At 41.3% G+C, this 27,690-nt stretch overlaps 1 protein-coding gene across 1 annotated transcript in view; it reads left to right on the top strand.

The window, feature by feature from the left end:
* Positions 1-27,690, top strand: part of CCDC66 (coiled-coil domain containing 66) — a 60,004-nt gene that overhangs the window by 17,450 nt on the left and 14,864 nt on the right. The window contains exons 11-20 of the mRNA XM_074957749.1: positions 1,150-1,403; positions 2,935-3,019; positions 3,904-4,065; positions 5,877-6,042; positions 6,550-6,672; positions 15,722-16,221; positions 18,479-18,516; positions 19,521-19,807; positions 20,899-21,026; positions 26,456-26,544. Coding sequence (XP_074813850.1) covers positions 1,150-1,403; positions 2,935-3,019; positions 3,904-4,065; positions 5,877-6,042; positions 6,550-6,672; positions 15,722-16,221; positions 18,479-18,516; positions 19,521-19,807; positions 20,899-21,026; positions 26,456-26,539 — 1,827 coding nt within the window. The 3' untranslated portion in view covers positions 26,540-26,544. The remainder of the gene's footprint in view (positions 1-1,149; positions 1,404-2,934; positions 3,020-3,903; positions 4,066-5,876; positions 6,043-6,549; positions 6,673-15,721; positions 16,222-18,478; positions 18,517-19,520; positions 19,808-20,898; positions 21,027-26,455; positions 26,545-27,690) is intronic.

Here is a 27,690-nt window from a genome sequence, read left to right as displayed (position 1 = left end):
CAGTAGGAGGAGGATTGATAAAAAATTTTCAAATTTCCTTTTTTTCCCCTGGACGTCTCGCTTCTCTTGGCTCTCTAATATAGGACTAAAGCTTTTTCTGCTTAGGGGAAGTGACCCTGTGCAAGATTTTATATGGGATGTGCTATTTTCTTCAGAAGGCAAATACTAGGGAACATTCCCCCAATCCTTCCAAAAAGGCAATTCCTTCTGGAAGTTAGGAGAGTCAAATGTAAAAACTGTGTAATACACCCATGGTAGAGAGGACCCACAATGGAAACCCTGGTTCCTTTGGCTTGTGTGAAATGCCCATTTGATAGACTAGGGCCAAAAAAAAAAAAAATCTCTAGGTGGTGGTGGGGGAAGGAAACAAGATACCTCTTCCTCAAAAACCTTAGACAGCACAATGAACAATGTACCAATGCCTGTGGCAAAGACCTTTGTGATTTGTTAAAATTCATGTTTGTGCACCTAGCATGCCGACTGCTGTCCCAGAATGAAAGTGCAGGGAGGACGGGTGTGGGCTGGTGAGAAAGAATATGAATACTTGTTCTGATATGTGCCCACAAAATATGTTTAAGAAAAGCTTTCTGTCACCCAAAAGAACTTGCTGCTACTCCTCGTTCATGCGGCTAGAGAATATCTGGGGAGCGAGACAAAGCTGCGTGGATGAGTGACTAGAATGGTAACCAATAAGCTGAGCAGCTTGTAGGACTAATGGAGACAGTATGAAAAATAATATACATCAAGATAAGGTTGCAGAGAAAGTGGTATGGAAAATCCTGTATTAATATTAACTTATTTTATACAAGACCGAAAGATTCTTGACAAATTTAACTTTTTCACTTCCTAGTTTTTGAGTCTTGCTATTGCAAGTAGCAATGCATTGTAAGTGATTTTTCACCAAAAAGATCTGGTTTCAATTTTGATCAGGTTCAGGTCAGGTCACTTTCATATGAACCAGTTTTCCTATTTGTAGAACTAACTACTCTATGTGGCACAGCACCATAATAGAGCTTTAAAAATGCAAATCCTGCTGTTTAGCTTTTATCAAAACAGAAATAAACTTTCAAAATATTTAGTTAAAAGTACTTTATATGACAATGTAACTGAGTGTATTTCCATTTTCTTTATTGCTTCATATCTGTTTAGGCTGAGGAGCATGAGAGATGGGCAGTGCATTTTGATTCTATAAAGAACTACCCTCGTGCTAATCCACAACACCTCATAAATGGAACATACACCAAGCAGCCTGAAAATCTTTGCCTGTCCCCTGAATCTCAGGCCCTGACTGCTGTTATTCATCCTTTTACACCTGCAGCTTTAGGCCACCTCATACATTCAAAGGTGGAGAATGTAGAAAAAAACGTTGAGAACACTACTTCGGAACAAAGTCAAAAAGCCAGGTGAGTGCATGCCTCAATTACAGTAGTCTTCCCAATCAATTCATTTCTGGAATGTCTTTAGAAGTTAGTAAGTCTCTGAAGTAGTATTAATTTGGTATTTACTCCTCTCTTGAGGAATTTGTATGGTTCCCTACTGAAAAAGATATGTATTTCAATTATTCACTAGTAAAGTTTACCGTAAATAGCATTCTTATGTTCAATTTCATTACAGTAACTTCTTGCTTAATGTTGTAGATATGTTCCTGAAAAATGCTACTTTAAGTGAAATGATGTTAAGCGAATCCAATTTCCCCATAAGAATTAATGTAAATGGGGGGGGGGAGAGAGAGAATTAGGTTCCAGGGAAACTTTTTTCACCAGACAAAAGACTTACACATAGTATAAGTGTTAAACAATTTAATTCTGTACACAGCAATGATGATTGTAATGCTTGGTTGAGGTGGTGGAGTCAGACAGTGGAAGAGAGTGGGATATTTCTCAGGGAATGCCTTGCTGCTAAATGATGAACTAACACTTGGCTGAGCCCTGAAGTGTTAACACGTTGTTAATGTAGCCTCAGACTCTACAAGGCAGCATGAATGGAGGGAGGAGACCCCATAGACGCATGGCAGTGGCTGCGAACATTCCCTGCGGAAACTGAATGTGATGACCCCATGCTATCCCACTGGAGTGCACCACTCCCTCCAATTTTCGAAGTTCCTGGGGGTGCATGTGTGTGTGAGACAGAGATACATTGTGTGTGTGTGTGTGTGTGTGTGTGTGTGTGTGTGTGTGTGTGTGTGTGTGTGTGTGTGTGTGTGTGTGTGTGTGTGTGTGTGTGTGTGTGTGTGTGTGTGTGTGTGTGTGTGTGTGAGACATATTGCCCCCTTAAGTACGCTGACCCCACTCAAGTACACTGCCTTTTTAAGTAGATCAGCAAGTTGAGACAGCAGCTGCTGCCAGCAAGCTCCCTCCCTAGCCCTGTGGCATCCTCCCTTGCTCTGTGGAGATGGGGTACAGGAGCAGGGGAAGGGGGGCACCCTGACATCAGCACCCCGCTTCCCACCCCCTGCACAGCAAGCAGGAGGCTCCCGGGAGCAGCTCCAAGGCAGAGGGCAGAAGCAGCACACGGCAGTGGGGGGAGGGACACCTGAACTGACTGGCATTTGATAGCCTGCTGGGCGGCTGCCGCACAAGAAACTTAGGGGGGCTGCCGGCCCACGCTGGTTCCAGGCCCCCACCAACTAGCTCCTACGGGCTGTTCTTCCTGCAAGCAGGCAGCTGCCAAACAACACTGTAAGAGAGCATTTTGCAGCTTTAAATGAGCATGTTCCCTAATAGATCAGCAACGTAACAACAAAACAACATTAACTGGGACAAGGTTAAGTGAGGAGTTACTGTATTTATTATAGTGCAAACCTATGACAATGAATGAAAGGTACTTTATTTTTATACAAAAGTCTTACATTTAAATCTTGCTGATATTTCAGATTAAATAAAACTCTGGAATTTTTTTTTTAATTGAAAAATATTTAAATGATTCTCTTCATAGTTTTCTCCGGTCAATGACAGCTCTCTTGGATCCTGCACAAATTGAGGAAAGAGACAGGAGGCGGCAGAAACAGTTAGAACATCAGGTACAATCATGTTTTAATCTGACACAGCCTAAATGGGAAGAATGAATGAGGGTAGGTGTGGTGATGTGACTAAAGAAGGAGCCAGGGTGCCAGTACACATTGCTCAGGGGAATAGAAATTGTGACTTCTCCTTCACCAGGTTACCCTGGTTAACCAGATGTGTCTCACTTACAGCAGTAGTGGGTAAGGCATAATTAATGTTTGTAAAGTGCTTTATGAGCCTCTATTAGTGAGCTGTAGCTCACGAAAGCTCATGCTCAAATAAATTGGTTAGTTTCTAAGGTGCCACAAGTACTCCTTTTCTTATTATAAAACTGATGCCTCAGAAAAATAACCCACAGCATATCTTAGCTGGACTGATATTGTAGTTCCTAGTCAGCAGATGTTTAAAACAGTATGGTCCTTATTCTCATTTACACTAAGCCCCCTAATTATATTTACATCCACTGCCAGAGCAGTATGGTTTATTGTGGCTGACTGGAGTCATAATATACTGTATCATACCATTATAACACCTTCCAGGCCAAACAGATGGATCAAAGTACACCAGTTGCGTTATTTCCCCCCAGGGAAACTGAAGCCTATAAAAAGTAATGAATGTGATACAATTCAGGGGCATGTGTGTACACCTTCCCATGCCCTGTGAGACTTTTTAAAAATTGTATTTTTCTTTGGCATACTTTCTGCTGAATAGGTTTGCCTGCCAGAGAGCTAAGTTTCATTTATTTTGTGTGGCACAGAAAATAATATCTTTCTTATTGAACTGGATTTTTATGGAATCAGAATACAAATTACATATTTTGTAATGTATATAGGAGACATGAAATATGCATGCTACTAAGTGTTAATTTTACTAAATTTTATTATGATTTTGACATCACTAGAAAGCTATAATGGCTCAAGTAGAGGAAAAGCGAAGGAAGAAGCAGCTGGAGGAAGAGCAAAGAAAATGGGAAGAACAAGAAGAAGAACACCGCTTAGCACGAGAACGAGAACTGATGCAAAAACAGTTTGAAGAGGATATGCTCAAACAGAAACAAAAGGAAGTGGGTGTTAAACCTTTACTTTGTGCACGTAAATGACAGTGTTTAATAGAACTGCCAATGCCTAATAGACTTAGAAATAAATAGTAAATACTACTATTATCTAATGCATGAGGCAAGAGTAGTGTTGAAATTCCAGTTGTGACTATAGTTAAGGTTGAAAATCTTGAGATTTTTGAAGCAGTGTAGGGGATTTTGCCACACGTCTGTTAACATAAATTAACATTTAATATTTGAATGAAAGAAGTGACAGAACCCATGGGATTGATTCAAAAATGTTACCCACCGTTTTTGATTAAACTAGAAAGCCTAGAAAATTAAGTCAGCACTAATACCACCCTATTGTGAGGGGAAAAGTATTGCCTTACTCCCCCGAACACCACCTCAAGCTTTTTTCACTTTAGAAGGGACATTGTCCACCTATTTTTCCGTCATTAAAAAAGATGAATTTATTAATGTCACATGCATTAAACTGAAATCTCTCTCCTCACCAATATAATTCATTTTGTGTACTCACTAGTTTGAGGGGTTGGTTGTGGGTTTTTCTGGTGGGTGGGGGTGGTTTGAGGTCCAGGCAATTTTCACAAAAAGACACCAAGATGGACAAAAACCTCAAATAGTTTTAAATAAAGCTGCGGAAGATAAAGTCTTAGGCAATGTTTTGTACCCAAAATAGCATTTTTAAAATTTAGTTAAAACAGCAAAAATTGCTTTGAACTCCAATACCGTCTGAGAATACCTAACCTGGAGTATTGGTCTGTAGCTTGATGCTTCTGAGAGACCCCACAAATGTCATGTAATGTATTTGACTAGATGTGTCCTGTCAGGGCTGAAGTTTTTTTCCCCCCAGAATAAATTTTAGTAATGTCATGTCAAAAAATCAGTGACACATTTTGGAGGTACTAGAATACTTTTTGTGAACACCACCCAACACTCCATATAAATTTTATTTCAATCTTCCGGTGGCAGAAGCCTTCTGACTGCTTGGTGGATTCAAACTTTGTGTTCTAGGGGCCCTATCCTTACCCCCTATGGACAAATGTGTGGAAGGAATAAAATTAAGATAAATGATTTAGCTGATATTTTGAGCCACATAACTTGAGTTATTCTCTTCTTTGGAAGAGATGTTGTGGGGTTCAAGGAAGGCATTGTGCAGGTATATCTCAAGCCACATAAGGCTCCAGATTCTGCAGGGAAATCAAAGGCATCCCTATAGGTCTTGGGGAGTGAGATCCTGTACAGAAGACCTGCCTCACTGCATTGTGTTACTGGACTCACCTCCCTCAAGCAACACAGCCCCTTCGGGAAACTTATTGCCATCAGATGCTCCCCTCCGTTTACCAACATGCACTAAGAGCCACAGAGGAGACCAGACTCTGGCACTTCTTTCCACTCTGAAGTATGTAATGTGTTGAAAGGAGCTGTTCCTTGGCTTCATTTCCTGCACCTTTAACCCACAGAGCCTTAAAAGTGTGAAGAAGCATCTCTGCTTGGGGATGACTTGCTGTTTCTCTTCCATAAGTATAGGGTGCACAGTTTTCTAATACCTGCTTCTTTGCTTCCCTTCAAGTCACATGATACAGGGGATCACAACGTAGTCTAGCTCTTTATGCTGCTACAGTGCTGGCACTAGGCTCTCCGTTAGCCTCACATAAAGATCTTTGCATCTCTATTATTTCTTTTGCTAACTTAAAAAAATACCCAAATAGAAAAAAATCATGAATAGATGTAAACTTATAAGGAGATTATGCAGCCCTGTTTATTTTATTCTCCGACTAAATGATCTCATGCATTTGTCTCCCTTTTTATGATAGGAAATCATGACTCTTAAAACAAATGAGCTCTATCAGACAATGCAGAGAGCACAAGAACAGGCACAGAGATTAAAACAGGAACAACGTATTCGAGAGTTGGCTCAAAAAGGACATGACATTTCAAAACTGCAGAAGAATCTTGGTGGTGGTGGTGGCGGCGGCAGCGGCAAGTACCAACTTTTATATATTTCATTTTATTTTTGGAGGGTTTGCATGAGCTGTGGATCCTATTTTTGAGAAAAAACATCCTGTCAGTCTAGACATTGCTCTTTGGCTTCAGAAACTGAACAAAACTTCTATCCTTTTAATCAAGTATCTCAAAAAGTTAAACATATATAATGTTAATCAAGCCTCAAACACCAAGCAGCATTATCCACCTTTTATAATGGAAGAAAGACACAGGTGGAGATTTTCAGGAGTACTGAGGAGCACAAGTACAACTGTTTTGGCTTTCAGAGGGACTTGCACTCCTAAATCCTGTAATTTCTTTAGAAGATCTTCCCCAGAAAGGGTAAGAGATGTGGCCAAGGTGTCACTGTGAGCCAATTGCAGAGTCAGGACGAGAACCCAGAAGGTCTAATTATTAAACTACAGGGATAGGGTTAACTTGATAGTGTGATTTATATAGACATTAATAGAAAATTGTTTAAGTCACTGGTTTCTTACTTTTTAGGTGATAAAATATGTGGCCTTTCAAATGTAAATCATGATCATTGTTCTGATGAAGTGAGCAGTAAGATGCATCAAGATGTAAAAACCGTAACCTCTCCTCGGAAAGATACTGCTGTGCAGACAGGTATACATTCCAAAAAAATAATATGATTTAGTAGGGTATCATATTCTATAAGAAAAAAATAGTGGAATAGCTCCTTCATTAGCTCAGGCTATCGGTAGAGGCAAATCTTGTTTATACAGCACCGAGTAAAACTAGAAGTGACTGCTTAGACAGATTAGAGTATCAAGAGTAAATAAAATAGCAGCAATAGGGAAACTAAGGCCTTGTCTACATTAGAGAGTTTTGTCAGCGCAAGTTATGACGACGTACAGCCACTGCTGTATTAAACCGCTGTTGCATGTCCACACTATGGTCCTTGTGTCAGTGAAGCATATCCACAACAGCAGCTCTTGAATTGACAGAGAGAGCAGTTCACTGTGGGTAGCTATCCCACTGTGCAACTAGCCACAGGGTGCTTTGGGAAGGGTTTGCAATGCTTCGTAGATAGATCCCTACCAAATTCACAGCCATGAAAAACGTGTCCCAAACTGTGGAATCTGGTCTTGTGTGTGCTTTTACCCTATACTATACAGATTTCACGGGCGGGGGAAGACTAGCGTTTCTCAAATTGGGGGTCCTGGCCCAAAAGGGAGTTGGGAGGGTGTCACAAGGTTATTTTAAGGGGGGTAGTGGTATTGCCACTCTTACTTCTGCACTGCCTTCAGAGCTGGGCAGCTGGAGAGTGGCAGCTGTTAGCTGGGCACCCGGGTCTGAAGGCAGTGTCCCGCCAGCAGCAGTGCAGAAGTAAGGGTGGCAATACCATACCATGCCACCCTTACTTCTGCGCTGCTGCCTTCAGAGCTAGGTGGCTGGAGAGTGGCAGCTGCTGACAGAGGGCCCACCTCTGCAGGCAGCAGCACAGAAGTAAGGGTGGCAGTACCATGCCATGCCATCCTTCTGCACTGCTGCTGGTGGTGGCTGTGCCTTCAGAGCTTGGCTCCTAGCCAACAGCCGCCGTTCTCCAGCTGCCCAGCTCTGAAGGCAGCGCCGTCAATAGCAGCAGCACAGAAGTAAGGGTAGCAGTACTGCAACCTCCCTTACAAGTCTAAGCATGCCTTCCTTTCTTAGGACTATCACATCTCGTCCAGTGGTAGGCCTTGTCTACGCTACACAGTTTTGTCAGCAAAAGGCGGCTTTTGTCGACAAAACAGTGGAGGTGCAAGCACTATAATGCTCCTCCTGTCAGCAAACTCTATTTGTTCATAATCTGGAGGGAAAAAAAATGAGCTTTCTTGCTTTTTCAGGTCCCAAATGATTTCTCAGTTTGGAATGAATTAATCCAAAGAAAGAAAATATTCTTTCTACACCAACAGAAGAAGCTATTGCTGTTAAAAGTGAGATTATCACTTCAACAGTCTCTAAATTCAAGTGCTTTAAGTGACTTCTACCAGTTCACTGGTGTGACTTTCTTTAAAACATCATCAGCAAACATATTTCTTGAATGGTTCACCCTAAGCTCTGACGTTTATTATAGTTGGCATTATGGAGGGATGATTCCTGGATGTCCATGTCATAGCCAGCTCCTCTTCTTCAGCAGTTAAGGTTTGACCCTAGTACCGAGTATTGAGACTATTTGGAAGAAAATGAGCTGGAGATAGTGCTTGTCCCATTCTTTTTTTTAATGGTTGTAATTTAACTCTGTCATTACATATTTCTCTTTTTAAGATCTCACTCAGTTCCTTCCACATTTCAACAGCGTCAGCAATAAAACAGATATTTCCCTGCATTTTTTTCAAGGCTACAGAAATAGGCTTTAGGGTACTCAGCATGTGTTCAACATTTCTCTTAAGCCCAATGTTGAGAACTTTGGCTGTGACAGTGCCATCTTTTTTTTCATGATTTTGTTCACAAACCGTCGTCAGATTAGGCCAGTTCTTGATTATAGTGGGGGCGGAGTATTGTTCCACCCCCAACAATCTTCTATTCATTAAACTTTTTGAAACTTTGCACTTTTAGAGAGATGTAAGGGATTGACTCTGTGTACACAAATTTGCAGAGGGACGATAGGGTTGAGGTCTGTTATTTCTCACCTGTCTATATTTATTTATTTAAAATAAGCTTGTTAACAGCAAAAAATATCTCTGGAGACACAAATCCACAGTTTGAGAACTGCAAAACTAAGTATCTGATGGTATATTCTAGACTGAGCATGGCGTCCCATTGGGTAGATTAACCTAAATCATCTATACAGAAGCCCCTGTAACCCCATAAGATTGGGTCTCTAATCCAGGGGTGGGCAAACTTTTTGGGCCGAGGGGCACATCTGGGTGGGGAAATTGTATGCGGGGCAGGGGGTTGGGGTGCTGGAGGGAGTGCGGGGTGTTGGTGGTGGGGGGGGGGGTGCAGGAACGGGCTCAGGGCAAGGGATTGGGGCAGAGGAGGGGTGCGGGGGTGTATTAGGGGGCTGGGGTGCAGGAGGGGGTGCAGACTGCAGGAGGGAGCTCAGGGCAGGGAGTTGGGGTGCTGGAGAGGTTCGAGGTGCAGGCAGGGGTTTGGGGTGCACAGGGGTGCAGGGTGCAGCAGGGGGCTCAGGGTTGGGGGGCGGGCGGGATGCACGAGGGGTTCGGGCTCTGGCCTGGCGCCCCTCACCTAAAGCGGCTCGGGGGTAGCAGCAGTGCCCACCGTGGCCAGAGCAGGCTCCCTGCCTGCCTGTCTTGGCCCTGCACCGCGAAGCGGCCCTTGCCACGCCTCTAGGTACCTCCCCCAAAGCTCCCATTGGCTGCGGTTCCCCGTTCCCAGCCAGTGGGAACTGCGGGGGGCGGTGCCTGGAGCCAAGGGCAACACACAAAGCCCTCTGCTCCCTCCCCCCTGTCCCCGAGGCCACAGGGACGTGGTGCCGGCCTCTTCTGAGAGTGGAGCAGGGCCTGCGGAACCCGGGGGGGGGGGCAGTCCTGCAGGCTGGATCCAAAGCCCTGAGGAGCTCACTTCATCGGATGCATTATGCTCAAATAAATTGGTTAGTCTCTAAGGTGCCACAAGTACTCCTTTTCTTTTTGCGAATACAGACTAACACGGCTGCTTCTCTGAAACCTATAGAATTAGAATTTATAATCCCTATTCCATGATGATATCTTTGAGCTATAATATATCTTTATCTTTAGATAGGTTTTTTTCCCTCCAAAAGCATTTTATCAAACTATCTGATTTAAATTTAAAAAATCATTGATTTTTAATCCACCCTGCTGCTTTTCAACTGCCCTTATAACCTGCAACCCAGCCACCTCTATCAGAAAGTATGGATCTGCTCTTCAGTATTGTGCTGTGCATTAGGATCACAAGGCTATAAGAGGAGCCCAACAAAGGGCTACTCGGCTGTGGGGATGCCTTGAAGGAGCATATTAACACTGAGCCACAGTAACGTGTGTTGCTGTAGTGTGCTGAGCCTGGCCTTGTTTGCACTGTGCTGTGAACCTTGTAATGATTACTGTGTGTGCATGAAAAGTAACACATTTAAAATCACTTTTTAAAGTAGCACTCTGTAATATAACCAAACTGACATTGCTGAACACTTACAAAAGAAACCCACAGAAGCAACCAATCATGAGGCAAAAGCTGGTGCACAAACAGGTGATGTCTCCCCAGCCCAGCCCAGCTCAGCAGAGACTAGTACACTGGCAGTGGGAAGGGGATACTTCGACATCTGCTCCTGCCTCCCTCCCCTGTACAGCAGTCTCTCCCCTTCTTACCCTCCTCCCCAGCAGCAGCTGCAGTTCCAGTGCCAGGGCAAGCAGGATTCTGAGTTAATGTTTTGATTCCATGATTTCCTCAGAGTTCTCCCCCAGCCTTCTCTCTCCACAGACCTAGGAGATCCACCAGTAGTCCAGGCAGGATTGTGTTTGCTGCTGGAGCTGGCATGCTCAGCTGGGCAGTAGCGGTATGAGCTCTCCATACTGAGCAGTTTCAAAACTTCCTGGGCTTAGAAAGGGGAAGGGCGCATGCCTGTGTAGCTGGATGCAGGGCTCTGGAGTTCAAAACAGTGAGCAGAGCTGTCATGGAGGGCATCGGGGATACCTCCTGGAGGCCAGTTATAGCAGCATAACAAATACAGTGTCTATACTGATGCTTTGTCGATCTAACTTTGCCGCAAAAAGCTCTACACTTCTCATCGAGAGAGTTTTATTTTGTTGACAAAGCAGGAGAGTTTGCTGACAGGAGGAGCATTATAGTGCTTGCACCTCCACTGTTTTGTCGACAAAAGCCGCCTTTTGCTGACAAAACTGTGTAGTGTAGACAAGGCCTAACACTGGACGAGATATGATAGTCCTAAGAAAGGAAGACATGCTTAGACTTGCGAAACATGAAGGCACATAAGTACTGCATAAGAGTATTCTCAGCCTTTTGCCCAAATTAACTGTATTAATTAATAAATAAATTAACTGGGTTTGAATACATAGGGTGCTTGGCATAGTCCATTAGCTATCTTATAACAAATTCATATGGGTCTGACTGCAGTGTCAGGCACTAACTTAGGGTCATGAGAGTAAACTAAATAGGACACATTTCATCAAGGTACTTAAACATATACCTCACTTTAAATACATGAGTATCTCCATTAACTTCAGTGGAATTATTCTCATGCTTAAGTACGTGCCTAGTATCTTATGAATTGGGGCCCTAAAGAGGTAGTGAAGATACTAGAAAATTTCTGCTAGTGATTTTGGAGTTAGGGTACAAAAGCATTTTGTTTAACAATTGGCAAAGCGTTCCACAATTTCTCCTTGCAAAACATGCATAAAAGTAGTTGGTATATCCAAATCTCACACTGTGAGGGTGCTTGGGTAGTCAGGTACTTCATCACTACATGCCCTTAGTGTGGAGTTAGTCTTGTCTGTCCCTGCTATGTTTCAGTTCCCTGAAACAAACAGCCTTTGGCTCCACAAGCACTTACTTCCAGGTCTCTGCAGACCTCCTCTTTGTGCAGGTTAGTGCTAAGTATACACCAACCCCTTAGCCCTCAGAATGTTCCCTATAGTGTCCAGCCCCTGACACTGGACATTAACTGTAATTACTAGGTTCACTATCCCCAAAGGAGACATATACACACAGCTTGACTGATATAACACCACAGCAGTGAAATGTATTTATAATGAAAAATCATAAACTTATGATCAAACAGAGAGAGAGATACTGAGTAAGGCTAATGGGTGGAAACAGAACTAGGAGCACTTATTAATCTACTTTATAAAATAGGAACTATAACCATTTTCTCCCAGGGATTCAGTCTTAGACAGAGCTGCTGGTTTTCAGACAAAAACCAGGATCCAGATTTTCATGAATACACCCCACCCCCTTCAAGGGGTTTCCTCAGTCAGTGGATAACTAAATGGCTTTTTGCTTCTCCTTATATTAATCAACACTCATTGTGTTGACCCCAGAGTCAAGATGTCTTGAAATGCAAGTGTAGCTCCCATTGTGTTTTGCTTACAATGCTTAAACTACGTATGAAGCCTACGTAGCCACGTGCCTATACATCCCTTTGTCTGTCAAAACTGGTTTTTCACCTCTGCTGGGGAGTAACACCTTGAAACAAACTATAGGGACATACTTTTAATATACATAACTTTAAATATAAATCAGTACATACATTTCACAATGATATTAAGGACTAGTATGATCCTGGCTTTCATTTAAGAACTCACATGGTATTCTTTATAGATAAATACTATAACAGCAACGTGTTAGGTGTAGTGAGTTTGTCAGGCCTGACAGGAACCTTTGCCAGTTGATATTGAGAGGTCCTTAGGCTAACACATGCCTAGACATTCCAATTTGTTCCCAGATGTCAAACATTATTACTTGAAATGAAGATCAAGGATGCTTTACATTTCTTAGCACTATAGTTGAGGCAAAAATTATATTTAGTAGAACTATACAGCCATTGTGTGCCTTTTAGTTTAAATAGATGTTGCTTTATTGCAACAAATATCTAACCTCCAGCCCTCAAATGGGTTGGGAAATTCCATTGAAATATTTTTTGTTTCTTTAACTAGAAATTTATATTTTGGGCTTGGCAGCAAGTATAGAAAGATCAGTAGAGATTTGCAAATTCTAAGAAATTAAGTAGTATTTGGGGTGTGCCTAATGTATTGTATGAAGGGGACTGGTAGGGTGGGAAGGTGGTTTATTTATTTGTTTTAAAGACTGAAACAAAGTTTTCCCTTTTAGAAGGAGAGGGTGTCATGGGGCGGTCCCCTGTGAGTCTCTTTTCTTGGGTACAGACCACTCTCACTCAGGCCACCATCACCTTTAGTACTATTTACATATATATGCGTCCCAGTCAGCTCCCCTCTTACTTTTTGGGGGGGAAAGATCAGCTCTTCCTTTCCTTCAGGTTCTGCATTCCCCACCCCCCTTTCCAGGTTTTCCTTCCTCTCTATTTATCTCCTCCCAGCTGCTGGGGTTGCTTCTCTCCTCTGAGTAGCCCTTTAGCTGTGGCCCTACTTGTTAATGGGTCTTCCATTTAGATCCCAATTGACCTATATTGGTGGGGATTTGAGTGACAGGTTACTGAGTCAGCTCCTGACTCAAATCCCCTGTCACATGCCTCCCCACCTTCTTCCAAATGCTCTCTTTTCTTTTGGGCTGAGCTTGCCTTTATCACCATTCTCTGATTTTTTTGGGACCCCATCTTTGGGGTTATTCCCAGCTCCTCAGTGGCTGTCTTCTGTTTTCCACCCACCCACAAAAAACCCAACTGTGGGTGGGGATTGTCCCCACAATTCAGTCTCTGCCTGTCAGTAGGGTGCTTTCGGCATGAAGACAATCTGACCTTCCCTCTAATTTGTTGCAACTCTACTTCTAATTCTAGGTTTTCACCACTCCCCATGACACTCTGTTCTGCCCCGACATCTCATTCTTGCTCTGGTCCATTCCTGGGACTCCCCGGTAAACCGTTGTTTTATCAGCTATATCCCTATGGGTCTCAGTCATCAGCCTCTGTTATACCTCTGTTTTCCTTCCTCCTCTACCAGACTCTTCTCTCTTGTTGACCTTCCTGACTTGTATCTTCCTGTCTGGGTTTTTTTTAATTTCTATCTGACAGCCCCCTTCTTCTAGCTCCTTTTCCACATTCCATAACTGATCCTGTGATCTCCTTGGAGTTCTCTCTCTCACTGGGAAGGGTTTCTAGTTCAGACCCAACACAACTGGATGGGGTAAAGCCTCCACCACCCCCACCTTCCATATAAACACTCTCTTGACCTCCAAGAGGAATGTCTCCTTTCCCCATGTATACATTCTAACCTTACTGCCCTCTCTGCTAACATCTGCTGGAGTTTCATCATGTCTCACAGAACAAAACCTCACCAACTTGCAGTCCATATGCGAACACTGTCTATGGGTCCTGGCCACCGACACTGGTAACACACCATCCCTCTCTGGCAGAGTATGAGGGCCCTTTGGACTTCTCTCAGTCCCTTTTCCTGGCTGAGCATCTACCAACTTCTTTCTCATCTCCTGTCCCAGCAAGAGATGGACTGTCTTTCTGGGTAGCCCGGCCTCTAAGAATTTTTCAGTCAGCTTCCCCACACTGTCTGATGTCGAGGATTGGTGCCAGTGCACCCATATACTCCCCACCGCAGGAAGACCTTGCAAGAACTATTCTACGATCAGACATCCATCACTTCCTCCACCCCCTGGCTCTCTGGGGGTAACAACCAGCTAGTAGCCCAGTCGTGACAGCCTCTTTGCTTTTTGCCATCCTGAATTTCTGTTGGGATCTTTCTGACAACAGAACCATCCTATCTGCAATGGCATGTTCTTCACTTAGGGATGCTTGGGCTTTGCAAGGAGCCACTTGCAAACTTAAAGAACCAGAACTTAAAGCCACCCTCTCAAAAATTTGGTGAAAGGCCTCAAAGTCATTTTTTGGAGCCACTTCACAATGTCCAGTTCCCTGGGCTCTATTGTTAACCCTGGTCACAGGACTCACCAGATTCTGCAGTATCCCATGCTGTACGGCCATCTGTTCCTTGATAAAGTCCTGGAGAACTTTCTGTTGGTCTGCCTGCCACACCATCTGGGCCTGCTGCTCTGATTGCTAGGACTGTTGAAAAAACTGTATGGATTACTGCAGTTCCTTTTACTATTCCATGATCCATTTCAGGATTTCTTCTATTTCCCAGACCATTGACCCTTGTGCCGGCTCGCTCTTTGGCTTCCTGCACAGATGAGGGATATGGGTCCTGGAGAAGCCCCCAAGTATGTTGCAGCGTGGTCCCCTGGGAGTCTCTCTTGCCTTAGGTACAGACCAGACTCACTCCAGCCACCTTCCCCACCACTGTTCTTTATTATAGCATTCTATCAGGCCACTATCTGTCGTACTATTTACATATGTACAAGTCCTAGTCAGCTCCCCTCTTATTGCTAAGGGAAAAGGAAGCAGTGCTAAGAACAACCAACTCTGTCTTCCTGCAAGTTCTGCACCTCCACCTTTTCCAGGGTTTCCTTCCTCTCTATGTATCTGCTCCCAGCTGCTAGGATTGCTTTTCCATCTAATTAGCCCTTCAGCTGTGACTCTATTTGTTAATTGGTCTTCCACTTAGATCCCAATTAACCTATATTGGTGGGGATCCAAGTGACAGGTTACTGAGTCAGCTCCTAATTCAGAACCTCTGTCGGAGAAGAGAAAAAAGAAACCAGATAGGGAATGCCTGTTACACTCAGTAGCACTTAAAATGGTGAATAAGATCTGACAAACTATGAACAAGATGCACCTTAAATATTCATAGAAAAGCTTCATGTTGTTGTTCATCATTGGTCTATCACAATACAAGACGAATCTATATATCAAGACAATGTAGTTTCATTTCATTTATATTTTAAGTTTTCTTACATTTTGTTCCCCATGTTTTTAAACATGGACTGAGTTTATCTGGTCACTATATTGGTTCTCCCCTGTGCGGTTTACTCTGAAACATCAGAAGGAATAAAAAAGTATGCCAGTATTGTAGCAATCAGTGTTTTGAATGAAGTGAGTAGTAATGCATTTATAGTCTAAATACTGAAATATAAATCAAGGAAGTCACGTGGCCTGCTTAGAAAAATGTAAAAGAGATACTTTTGTTTTTAGATTACTTTGACACCAGAGCGTACATCAGAACTGAAGCATGCACTGAGCCAGTTGTAGAAAGAAGAACTGTGGACTGTACATCTCCAGATATTTCCATAGAATATAAAGAGAAATTTAACATCAAAAAATGCAAGAAAGAAATGCAGTATCCAGATAAAAAGAAAATATCAGAAAAAGAGAATAATGGCAGTTACACTGATTTATATAATCAATTTGCAAGAAAAGAGAAACAAACAAAACCTATGGAAAAATATGGAAAGAGACCTGACTGGAACATAAACAAACCTGGGAAAAGGTATATTCCAGCATCAGAAAGATACCCTAGACGGCTACAGAAGCAAAGGGAGGAAAAGAAAGTAAGACGACAGATAGAGCTGCTTCAATTGGTAGAAAGAAATACTCCTGGCAAACTCTGTCAAAAGAAAGAAGTCTCTCCAGAAAGGTCTCCTTCATCTCACCAGGAAACGAATACAAAGAGTAAGGGACATGCAGTAACAAAGGTAATGATTTGGTGTATAAGCAAAAATTTTTCATCATAACCTTGGCTCACTTAATATCTCATTTGTGTCTGGGCTAGATCATTGGTGCAACTCCAGCACTTAGTTCAGTAACGCAGGTATTCTAGTGACATAATACATTCAGATTTCACTCACCTAGATTTTGATGTCACCATAACCCTCTTCTGTGTATTTATTCCCTGTTATTTAGTTGTCATTTATTCTTTGTGTAAAGAGGGAATCTGATTGGCAGCAAGATACAAGCCTGTGTATCATTGTACTCTTGGAGATTGAAATTATGAAACTGACTTGACCCTCTTTGTCCATCAAAGGCAGGAAAACATATAGGAGAAAAATGTTAATTTTCACAAACAACCAAAAAAGCCATTGTTGACTTGTGAGAGAATTTATGACAGCAAAGTACATACTTTATAATTGCACCTTTTCTTCCTTCTTCCATTCCACTAAACACACATCAGTAGCCCGTGGCTGAAAAAAATCGTATCTTTCCACACTTTAAAGAAAATACTGCTGATACCGCTCACCTCCCAGCACTAACATTGGTGCCTCATTCCTTCCCTTCACACCAGGTCTACTTTCCAGTGAAAAATGTATCCAGAGATAAAGTGACCTCTGTAATTCTGTGTAGCCAGCCAAGAAGCCATTTATTTGTTTGGCTGAAAATGAATGCTAGAAATGCACTACTTCAAAGGCTGTGGGCACAATAAGTAATCTGTGAATTCCCTAGGTATTCATGTATGTGTCTTAAATGAATGTGGAGGATAGAATTGCGAAACTGAAGACAGTTTTTCACGTACGTTAGTCAACGACGATGGCAGTTATTACAACTGAGTTTTGCAGTTGATTTTCAGGAAAGTTGGCCTTTGAGTGAAAATACAAGATAAATTAAAGTAAGGTATAAATTGCTTGTTCAAAAGTCTAATAAACTGTATATAAATTAATATTTTTCATTTATAAGAAAAAAACGGTTTTCCCTTGTGTCTGGAAAAAGGGACCTACATTTAATAATGGTGCTCAGCCTGAAGCTTTGGGTAGTATGGATCCAGCCATAAAAGGTACTGCATCAAGTCCTATACCCTGGTGTTTCTGATTGTTCCAATAACCTGTAGGTACTTTTCCACCTATATATATATAAAATGTGTGGTGTGTGTGTGTGTGTGTGTATTTCCATAATCCTGTTTTATACCATGGAGAATTGTTCATTTTTACACCGTTTTCCTCCCCTAGAGATTTTATTTTTGTGTTTCCCTGTTAGGATGCCAGCCTTTTTTCTGAGTTGCTGATTAGGTGTTATGTCTCACTTGCTTTGATGCAACAGTGTTAGCAGAGATCTCAGCTGCTTCCTTGGCTTCACAAGAGTTGAGGAAGGAATTCTTGCCTAATCACTCTTCCAGGGTACCACTCCTATGGACACCCTATTAGACTCAAACTGATTCTGAGGCTTGAAATTTTAACCCTTAATTTCTCTAGGAGTCGCTGTTAGTGGTACCTCTAGTGCTGTGGTGGGCAACCTGTGGGTCGCACGTGGCCCATCAGGGTAATCTGATTACGGGCCTCGAAACATTTTGCTGACGTTGACTGTCCGCTGGCACAGCCCCCCGCAGCTCCCACTGGCCACGGTTTGCCGTTCCTGGCCAGTGGTAGCTGTGGGAAGCGGCAGCCAGCACATCCCTGTGGCCCACCCCTTCCTGCAGATCCCATTGGCTAGGAATGGCAAACTGCGGCCACAGGGAGCTGTGCGGGGCAGAGGGGTGTGCTTGCAGCTGGTCAATGTCTAGTGGCCAGAACATGTCCTTTTCTGGGTTAGTAAGGTTTCCCCTAATGGCAGAACTTGGTCAGGGAGTGTCATGATCTCAAGGGTGTCCCCTTGAGTCACAAAAAACCTGTACACACCCTGCCTCCGAATCATTACTAGCATTACAAACCTTAATGTTCCTGGTTCTTCTTACCTTTTGCATCAGCTCTAGAAATCCGAAACTTACTCTGCACATTTAACTTCATGGAGGTGTAAGTTGTCTTCAGAGAATTACATCAGCAATGAGTTTGGTCTGCAATGTTTATAATAGTATCTCTTTGAGTAAAGGCTTAGATAAGTATATTTCACCTGAATTCAGGTCTAACACTGCTTTAGGAACTTTAGACAGAAAAAAATCATTTTGTCTTACAAAATAAAATATATATTATAAAAAAATTCAGTTTTTTTGTTTTTTTTGTTTTTTTACTTTTGATCTTATTCTAGGGAGAACAATCTCAGTGGAGTCATTTGAATGAAGAAAGGTAGGTCTGTATTCTGTATCAGTTATTACAAGGAAATTAAGAATGAGAAATTAGATATGTTTTAGTGCAATTTTTACTTTTTACTAAAAATATACAATTTTTTAAATAAAAGTTTATATATATTTCATTCTCAAGTGAAAAACATTTCAGAGAGTACTGTACTTGGGAAATTTAAGGCATATATTAGACAGAAGAATCTGTCCCAAAATGAGGGCAACTTTAGTTATTTAAGAACAGGACCTACTCTTTTCCTTTCTGTCACTTGGGCAGGGAACATAACCTTTTGTAATATATATATTTTTGCCTAGCACATTCATTGGCATTTGCCTTCATAAAAAAGTGTTTAGAATGCATTTTATCCTTAAAAGAACTAGCAGAGATTTAAATAATATGTATTGCTTATATAAATTGCATAGAGCTTGTTTTCAGGTACAGAAAGAATGACGAGCAAATGGCTAATTCTAGAAAACAGATATTTTTGTTAAATGTTTAAAATAAGTGTCAAATACTATAGAAGGAAAATTATAGGATGCTAGTCAGTCTAGGAAAAAAGAGCCCACAATTGTCTGCAAGCTAATAGAAATAGAATATTCATGGCCTGATTCTCAGGTCTGGCCATGCCTTCAGACTGCTCTTTGGTCCCAAGTGACCATTTTGGCAGGTGGGAATAACCAGAGCTGTGCAGATTCTCCCTTTCATCAACCCATGCAGCCTATCCTGGAGTGACAAGAGAAGTAGCACAGAGTCGTCATGCTGATTCTTTGTCATCTGGGAATTCCTAATTAGCAAGATCCATTGAGTTTCTGGCCACTTTGCGCAAAAAGAGTGAATCAGAGGGCCCACTAAATGTTTCTAGTGCACATTAAGCACATAGGGGAGGGAAAACATAATTTTAGATTTTGTTAAAAGATATATTAAACAATATTTCATTAGTTTTTAGGTGTATTAATAAAATGAAGCATATTGCTTGAATATTTTAGTCTAACTAAAATTATTTTGCACAGATCTGAATCACCACCTGTTCCAGCAGTTAAAAACAGATTACACCAAGTACAACAAAGGCAGATAAATACTTCTAATTTCCCAATTCAGAATGGCAATAGTGGAAGAGGGAAAAATATCAACACAGACGTGCAACAGAGGAAATCATCTTCTCCAGTTATTGAACCTGAACGGCCACCCTCTTCTCATTTCATTCCCTATGTGCGAACAAATGAAATTTATTACCTTGATCCAGATGCACCAATGACTAGACCTTCAACACATGATCCACAGTATCGACAGTTTAATGGTACCGAAACATACTGTAAACTGATATTAAGATGGCAGGAGGGAGGGGTTATAGTGATTTAGAGTTGTTTGAATACCTGATGTAAATAGTACACTGAAGTCTCTGACATTTGTCCTTATAAATGTCTGAGACTTATCAGTTGTGGCGCAGTATTACACAGAGAGCTTGTACTTGGTAGGCCACTAGTCGATAGTGTTTAAGAAAATAAAGTTAACTTGTTCTTTTTATTAGCAATATATTGTGATGAGGCATCACTGTACTTTATTAGGTAATACATATGTATATAAATATATTGGAATTTTTTTAGGAACTGAAATACGGTTTCACTTGTGAAATAGTTTTAGTGATAAAAAATCTGGCAGGGAAGGAAAACTGGCTCTCTACAAGCTATAGAGATAGGCTTGGAAGGATTAGATTTTTGGTAAATATCCATTAACATCAATTTCACCACACACACAAACCAGTGAAAAAGTATTTACATCAGTAGTAACTAGGGCTGTCAATTAATTGCAGTTAACTCACGCGATTCACTCAAAAAAATTAACTGTGATTAAAAAAATTAATCGTGATTAATTGCACTCTGAAACAATAGAGTACCAATTGTAATTTATTAAATATTTTTGGGTGTTTTTCTACATTTTCAAAAATATTTATTTCTATTACAACACAGATTACAAAGTTTACAGTGCTCTAATGGTAACCAAAATTTACAGATAGGCAAAGTTTAAAAAAAAAATGCTTCTTAAGGACTTTGTTTTAAGGATATTTACTTTGTATATTTTGACATGTAATATTGACAATTTGTGTTTTAATGGTTATGCAGCTTTCACTTTTTTGAATCTCAGCGTCTATTGGCATTAACAATTATTGTCTAACCCCTAGTTGTCTGATCTCCCCATAATTTCCTGCAACTGTGAAGAGTTAAATCTATAGAAATAGAAAAAACATGCTTAAAAATAAACATTGATATTTTCTGTTAATTATTTTAAAAAAAAAATCTGCAAAGCCTATATAAAGACTACTTGGAAGAAATTAAAGTAAAACCGAAACAATTACTTAGTATAATTCATTTGATTTATACTTATCTTTAGATTCTTGCCATACACCACGACAGATTTTTAGCTCTGATCATGTGAGAGATCCACTTCTTAATCCTAATGTAGTGAAAAACAGAGACCGACAACAGGCAATCCTCAAAGGACTATCAGACTTACGCCAGGTACAGTATGAGCTAAATCTGTAATGAACATTTCAAAGTTTTGTATTTTCATAATCATTTCCCATCTTTTAGCCCTATTCTCGATTCTATCCCTTTCTTTCATCCTACTTTTTTGCCCTGGTGTTTCTTTAGCCTCTTTCTTTTCCTAGCGTTGAGATAGTTGAGTACCTAAGAAAGTGGTCTTCCTGGGGAAGGGAGATGATTCAGCTCTGGGATAAAAGTGGAATAATTTTTTCACAGCACATCAGGACCCTATCTTAAGGGAATAACATTCCCACAACTGGTGGGTGAGCCTGTCAAGGTGTAGCTATCCACTCACAGCAAAAGACTTAACAGAGCTGGCAATCATATAGCAGCTATGAAAAATATTTTACTTCGTTAATTTGAAGTATGAATTGTTATAAAACACCTTCCCTAAATTAGGTTTTCTTTTGTCAACACTGAAGTCTGTTTTTGGATTCCCAGTGTATCTATAAAAATAAAAAGTGGCTTAACAGAATATTATATAAGTTAATTTGTTCAAAAGAAAAGCATGTGCACATTTGTATAAGGTATTTAGTGTTTGCTCTGTTACCTCTAGTAAATTAATGGTAATGACATATCTCCACAAGATTTAGTAAAAACAGTTTGAATGAGATCTGTTTCTTTTTTGTGAAAAGTTAAAAATATTTAATAGTACTGACACTACACATAAAACATCAGCTGATGACTCTGAAGGCTACATACTTTTTTTGGATAGGGATCAAGATACTACTGAGATGATGTTGCTGTGCATCTAGTTAGTAAAACAGAAGTGATTTAGTGGATAATAGAATGTGATTCAAAGCAAATATGCTCACTGCAGCTGGAAGCAGTGAGACCTTGTCTGGCTACAGAAAGAAAGACATTTTGGGGTTCTTTAAGGAGCAGTCAAAGGAATTGTGAGGAAAGGGGAACTCATCGGAACAGAGACCAGCAGGAAAGGGAAGCAGCAAGACCAGGTATTGGTAGCACTGGCACATGTGCCCAGGAGGTGGGGGTATTTGTGCATCTCAGTGAGAACACTCTCTCTGCTTCGTCTTTCTGCGTGCCCAGGCCAATTGAGGTAGTAGACTTGGATGACCAGCACAAATGCTTCACGGTTTTCCTCTGCTAAATGACCTGGCATGTGTAGGTGGGAGTGCAAAGTGCATACTATAACAAAACTCCTAAAATAGCTCACATTTTAATACCCTACACGTTTGCATATCTTTCACACAGAACATTTTTGGTGTGACAGTATGGAGCCATTCAAAGGCATAGCATTAAAGCCTTTCATTCTGAACTTTAAACATCAGTTTGAACTACTAAACTACAGAAAACTGGCCTTTGCAAACAGTGTTGGTGTTACTTTATTTCATTCAGTATCAGGTTGTTTTCAGATTGCACTCCCATTCTGCCATTAAAAATTAATTCATGCTATGAAAGCAGGAACAATTGCTAGTGGAACTTCAACTCTCTGACCTGGTTTGCATTATTTTCCTAATGAGAATATTTCCTAATGTAGTGTCATATTATTTGGTGCAGCAGTGGTCTAACCAAAAGATAAGCAGGTTCTACCAGTAATTTATTGGCAGAAGTAATTAATTTGCAGTTTTGACTAGTGCCACTTCTTTCACCAAAGCATTACAGCTATAGAAGCAAGACAGATACCTTGGGTAAAGCAGCTAGAGGGAGAAAATCTGCAAGCATTCCAGCAGAACTATAAACAGTTACAATATCTTTATAATAATTACTGTGCTTCTAGAGAGACCTGCTTCTGCCCCTGCACATTGGTATACCAGTACCAGATATACCCCCTTCCCCACACAATGCCCCTGCAAAATATGAGGAAGACAAAGGTGGCAGTCGTCCTTATTGTCCAATTCTGAATGAGCTAGCTGGGATTCCAAAATCACCAGTCCTTAGGTGGCATGTACACTTGGGAGATTGTAAATAGGAACGGTCTATATAGCCGGATCCATTAGATCGTCCAATTCCATTTGGCTGGGCTTCTCTGAGCTCATGGAAATGCTTGCCAAAGATCCACCACTTTTGAATATTCTTCTAGCTACACCATATTTGCAAAATATTGTTCAAGTTTGGAGACTGAAGCTGAGCATTCCTGCAGTTTGTTCTAGGTGAGCTTAGCGAAGAAGTTTGGTGTTAGTGCTTTACGGTGGCGATATCAGTGATTTCAGGTTTAGCATAGAGGGGTGAAATAGGGATGTTTTCCTACCTGCTGAATATCATCTGTCTCTGTTGTCAAAGACAAAAGATTGATGAAAAGGTTTTTCTTTCAATAAACCTTAGTTCGAGCAAAGAATGGACTTTTGGAGTCTTTCGGTGAGTCATCCCGAAAGGGGGTGGGAGCTGAGTGGTTTGAGCATTGGCCTGCTAAACCCAGGGTTGTGAGTTCAATCCTTGAGGGGGCCATTTAGGGATCTGGGGCAAAAATTGGGGATTGGTCCTGCTTTGAGCAGGGGGTTGGACTAGATGACCACCTGAGGTCCCTTCCAACCCTGATATTCTATGGTTCTATGATCCCAGCAGCCACTTACTGCATTTAGGACATTTAACTGTTGGATAATCTCTACTATCCTCCTGCCCAGAGCAGTTGTTTGCATCTGTCTTTTATATGCACCATTCAGATCTGAGAAACTCCTTGTTTAACTACTTTTGGCTCTAATCGTATTTCTGTAGTTCAGAGGATAATTTAGGCTGTGTCTACACTAGAGAGCTAATAGCAGCACAGATGTACCAGAGCAGCTGCGCCACTGTAAGATCTCTTGTGTAGCTGCTCTATGCTGATGGGAGAGCGCTCTCCCATCGACATAATTAAACCACCCCCAATGAGCAGTGGTAGCTATGTGGACAGAAGACGCTCTCCTGCCAACATAAAGCTGTCCACACTGGTGGTTATGTGAGTGTAACTTACGTCACTCAGGGGTGTGTTTTTTTCCCACACCCCTGAGCAACGTAAGTTATACTGACATAAGTGGTAGTATAGACATAGCCTTATTTTTGTCACCAAGAAAAAAAAATTATTTAAACCAAACTAAAATTTTCTAGTACTTTAAAGAATCTTTAAAACTGAGGATTTGGCTGAGGGTCAGACATGTGCTTTTTGCCGTCCATGAAAATCCAACCCAATTTCACTGAATGTTTAGCTTCTGAAAACTGCAGTTTGCACATGGGCAGTAGAACTCACGAGATGCTTGCTGCTAAATTTGCTTTATGTGCCACCTGCAACAAGCATACTGGAGTTCCACAAAACACCCACCAAACATGCTCCCAGACCCAGAGTTAGAGATCCCGAGGGCAGGGAATAATACAGGAGCAGTGGTATCGTTGGCCTAGGAAAGGCAGGAATTTTTTTAAAAAATGGGAGAGGGGTGAATAGGGGAATGAGTACAGCCTCCTCCCCAAAAGCAGAGATATCTTCCCCTCCTCTTCCAACTATGATGAAGCAGTGCTCCATTTTCTCCATCACAGGTGTAGCAAGATCTGACACCCATGTTTCACTCAAACTTAATTACCAGGGAAAGGTGTTGTAGGCAGGCAGCAAAACAAAAAAACCCTCACTGAGTTCTGGTCACCTCCTTTCCAGTCCAGTGACTGATAGTAAGTCTGTACCTTAGCTCCTGTTTCTGAGCAAGATCTCAAAAAATATGTTTTAGGAAGACTGCAATTATCTTTCTTTCCCTCTTACTGAGAGGTTGCACAGGATCATTTCTTGCAAATATAAGAACAGAACTGAGGTACCAGCTGTTGTGCAAAGTCTCAATGGTCACAGCATGCAAGGTGCAGCCCTGGTGTAGGAAGTGAGGGGCAAAAGAGCCATTAGGCCACCTTTCCACTTTCTGAGCTCCTTCCAGGGTCTGTGCAGCCTCTAATGTAAGTTCTGGCAATCTTGAGGTTACTGCAACACTATCAATGTTTATTATTATACCTTTCTAATCTACTAAAATTTTCACAGTAGTGCAAATTTGTGGGTTTTAAGCATTTTTAAAATCACAGTTGTGGGATATTGGAGGGGCAGGACTCGTACAATTAATGATAGACAGTGAGCTTCAAAAAGTTAAAGCTTTTTAACTTAACACACAAATTGTCAACATTATATGTCAAAACATGCAAAATAAACATCTTTAAATCAAACTAAGTCCTTAAGCGGCATTTTTCTTTGTAAATGTGTTACTACTGATGGAAATATTTTTTCATCAGTTTGTGCGTGTATGGCAAAACCAACATTGTACCAATAAAAATCTAATCTTTCCATGCCTAAATATATGACAGTCTAACATCATACCTATGGGCCTTGCTGCACCTTGGAATTGCCAAGCACAGACAAGTTTTGCCACTTCCATTCCTGCCTCCAGCCTATCTCTATGTTAGGGCTTATGGTGAGGGTGTACAGGAGCAAAAGGCTTACATAAGCTCTTTGAGCACAGGGACCATCTTTTTGTTCAGCAGCTAGTCCCATGGGATCCTGGTCCACCACTAGGGCCCCTTGCCACTACAGTACTACAAAATGTTAGCCATACACTGCCCTTCCCCTGGGGAGTAGCTCCAGGGACCACACCAGCCGCAAGTGCAGCTGGAGCCATATAAAGGAGCCGTAGCAAGGGCTAGAATCTCCACATTTTTAGTGTTACTGCCTCAACTTGTGCTGCTTTATCCACACCACTCTTCAGAATCAGCATTTAAAATCTTTAACTGTGTTCACTTTTTAGCTATTAGAGCTCACATGCCCCTCCAGAGGCAGGAATAGATCCCAAGAGTCTTGATTTCCAGTTCTTCCTGTTGCCTTGCACATCTAAGCCAAGGATAACATATGTATGTATGCCTCCTCTTCTTCCAAGGAATGATGCACAGAGAAAAAAATAGCCTATTATTCCTACCAATTATTGGTATAGTTCAAATGTTCTGGGATCCAGCTTTACTTAAAACCCATGCTAAAATGTGCTTTTTCTGTTTTTTTAAGCCATAGGAAATTACAAACCAAAAACTTGTTAGAACAGCTGCAGTATTTAATAACATAATCATGTACTGTTTGTACTGTAGGATTCCTACCTCATTCAGATAGACTGTGAAGTTGAGCTCAAAGAACAGAGGACATTTCTTTTGTTTGAGGCACTGTTTTGGGAGTCAGAGCTAGGTTCCACTCCTTGCTCTGACACAGACTTCCTGCAGATGGAATGCAAGACTCTCACGGTCCACGTGCAAAAGGAAACTGAAGAAAAACAGCACCTGCAGTCTTAGTGGGGCATTCTTCCTACTTTGAGTGCTTGACTTATCATGTCTTTTTTATAATTACATATTTTTAAATGGTTAAAGAGCCTTAAAAGTATGAATAAGAAATAAAATAGAGGCTTGCCACTGTTCCTATTTGTGGAGAAGGAAGAGCATTTACTTTGTACTCATTATTTCAGGGTCTCCTCCAGAAGCAGAAGGAATTGGAGACTGGTCTAGTTCCAACCATAAATCAAGAAGAAAACTTTATTTCACCATTTTAAAAAAGGTACACAAGTATACAAAAAACTTCAGCTTTAAAAATGTAAGGCACAGCACTTTATATTTGCTACTGTAATTTACTAACCGCATCTAAATCTTTTTTAACCAAGGTCTAATCTCCTACATGAAATGTGACGGGTTATGTGGTTTCGTTCCTTTTCCCCTTCCCCCCATGTGGTTGTTTTGAAGATGCTTGAATCTAATATATAATGCATTTATTTGCTATTTAGAGTGGTCTTCTGCTTTGAAGACTTCTTAAGATTATGTAGTAAGGAAACAGCGGTATAGAAAGTTTGTTTACATTAACTTTTTGTAGAATTTAAAATATATGTATTTTTGATATAAATAAATGTATTAAATATTTAATGACATACCAATTTTCGCCTCACACTAAAAAAGAAAAAAAGTGCCAAATCTCTTCCCCTTTCAGTGTTGCCGTGCCCAAAAAGCTGTCTGATCACTTAGATAATTTGTGTTCTAGTGAGCAACCTAGGACTCAAAAAACCAGTGTATGTATTGAATAAGCTAGCTAAAACTGAATGGCAGTGCTTATTGTCCAGCTACGCCAAAAAGAGGACAAGAGACACGCAGCATGGTTTAGTTAGGCCACAACTTCTTTCTTAAAAGTCTGGGAGTACCTGGCCAATAGAAGTGTACAGTGCAGATAATTCGATAATCATTTCAATATATAGCTGGGGGCTTCTGTCAGCTCTCCCCCTTACCTACCCTGGTCCCCAGCCAACCCACAGCAGGGACCTCACCCTCCCCCCTCCTCAAATGAGGGTTAAGGGAGACCATAGAGAAAGGTGAGGGCTGGCTCCCTGCTATACCAGTCATAGGAGCCTCAAACCTCCCCTCATCCCCCGCTCCTTTAAATCCTTTACCAATGCATTTTATCTGATCACTGTAGCCCTTTCCCATGGAATACCTACAGTGGGCATCTGCCAGGAGAGGCACCAGCAATTAGCTTGGCTGCCCCCCCATACTTAACCAGGTGCCCAGACATCTCCTAATGCCCCCTTTAATATCAGCCAAAAACTTCTCAGCTCCCAAGTCTGACAGGTGGACCCCATCCTCCCTGAATAATTCTGGTGCCCCATATACTATGCCTGGATGCAAAAAGACTGACCCTCCTATGACATCCATGAATTTG

Source organism: Natator depressus, chromosome 7, assembly GCF_965152275.1.
Source record: "Natator depressus isolate rNatDep1 chromosome 7, rNatDep2.hap1, whole genome shotgun sequence".
In the NCBI taxonomy this organism is placed as follows: domain Eukaryota; kingdom Metazoa; phylum Chordata; order Testudines; family Cheloniidae; genus Natator; species Natator depressus.
Note: the sequence above shows the minus strand (reverse complement) of the source record. Positions and strands in the feature narration are given on the sequence as shown.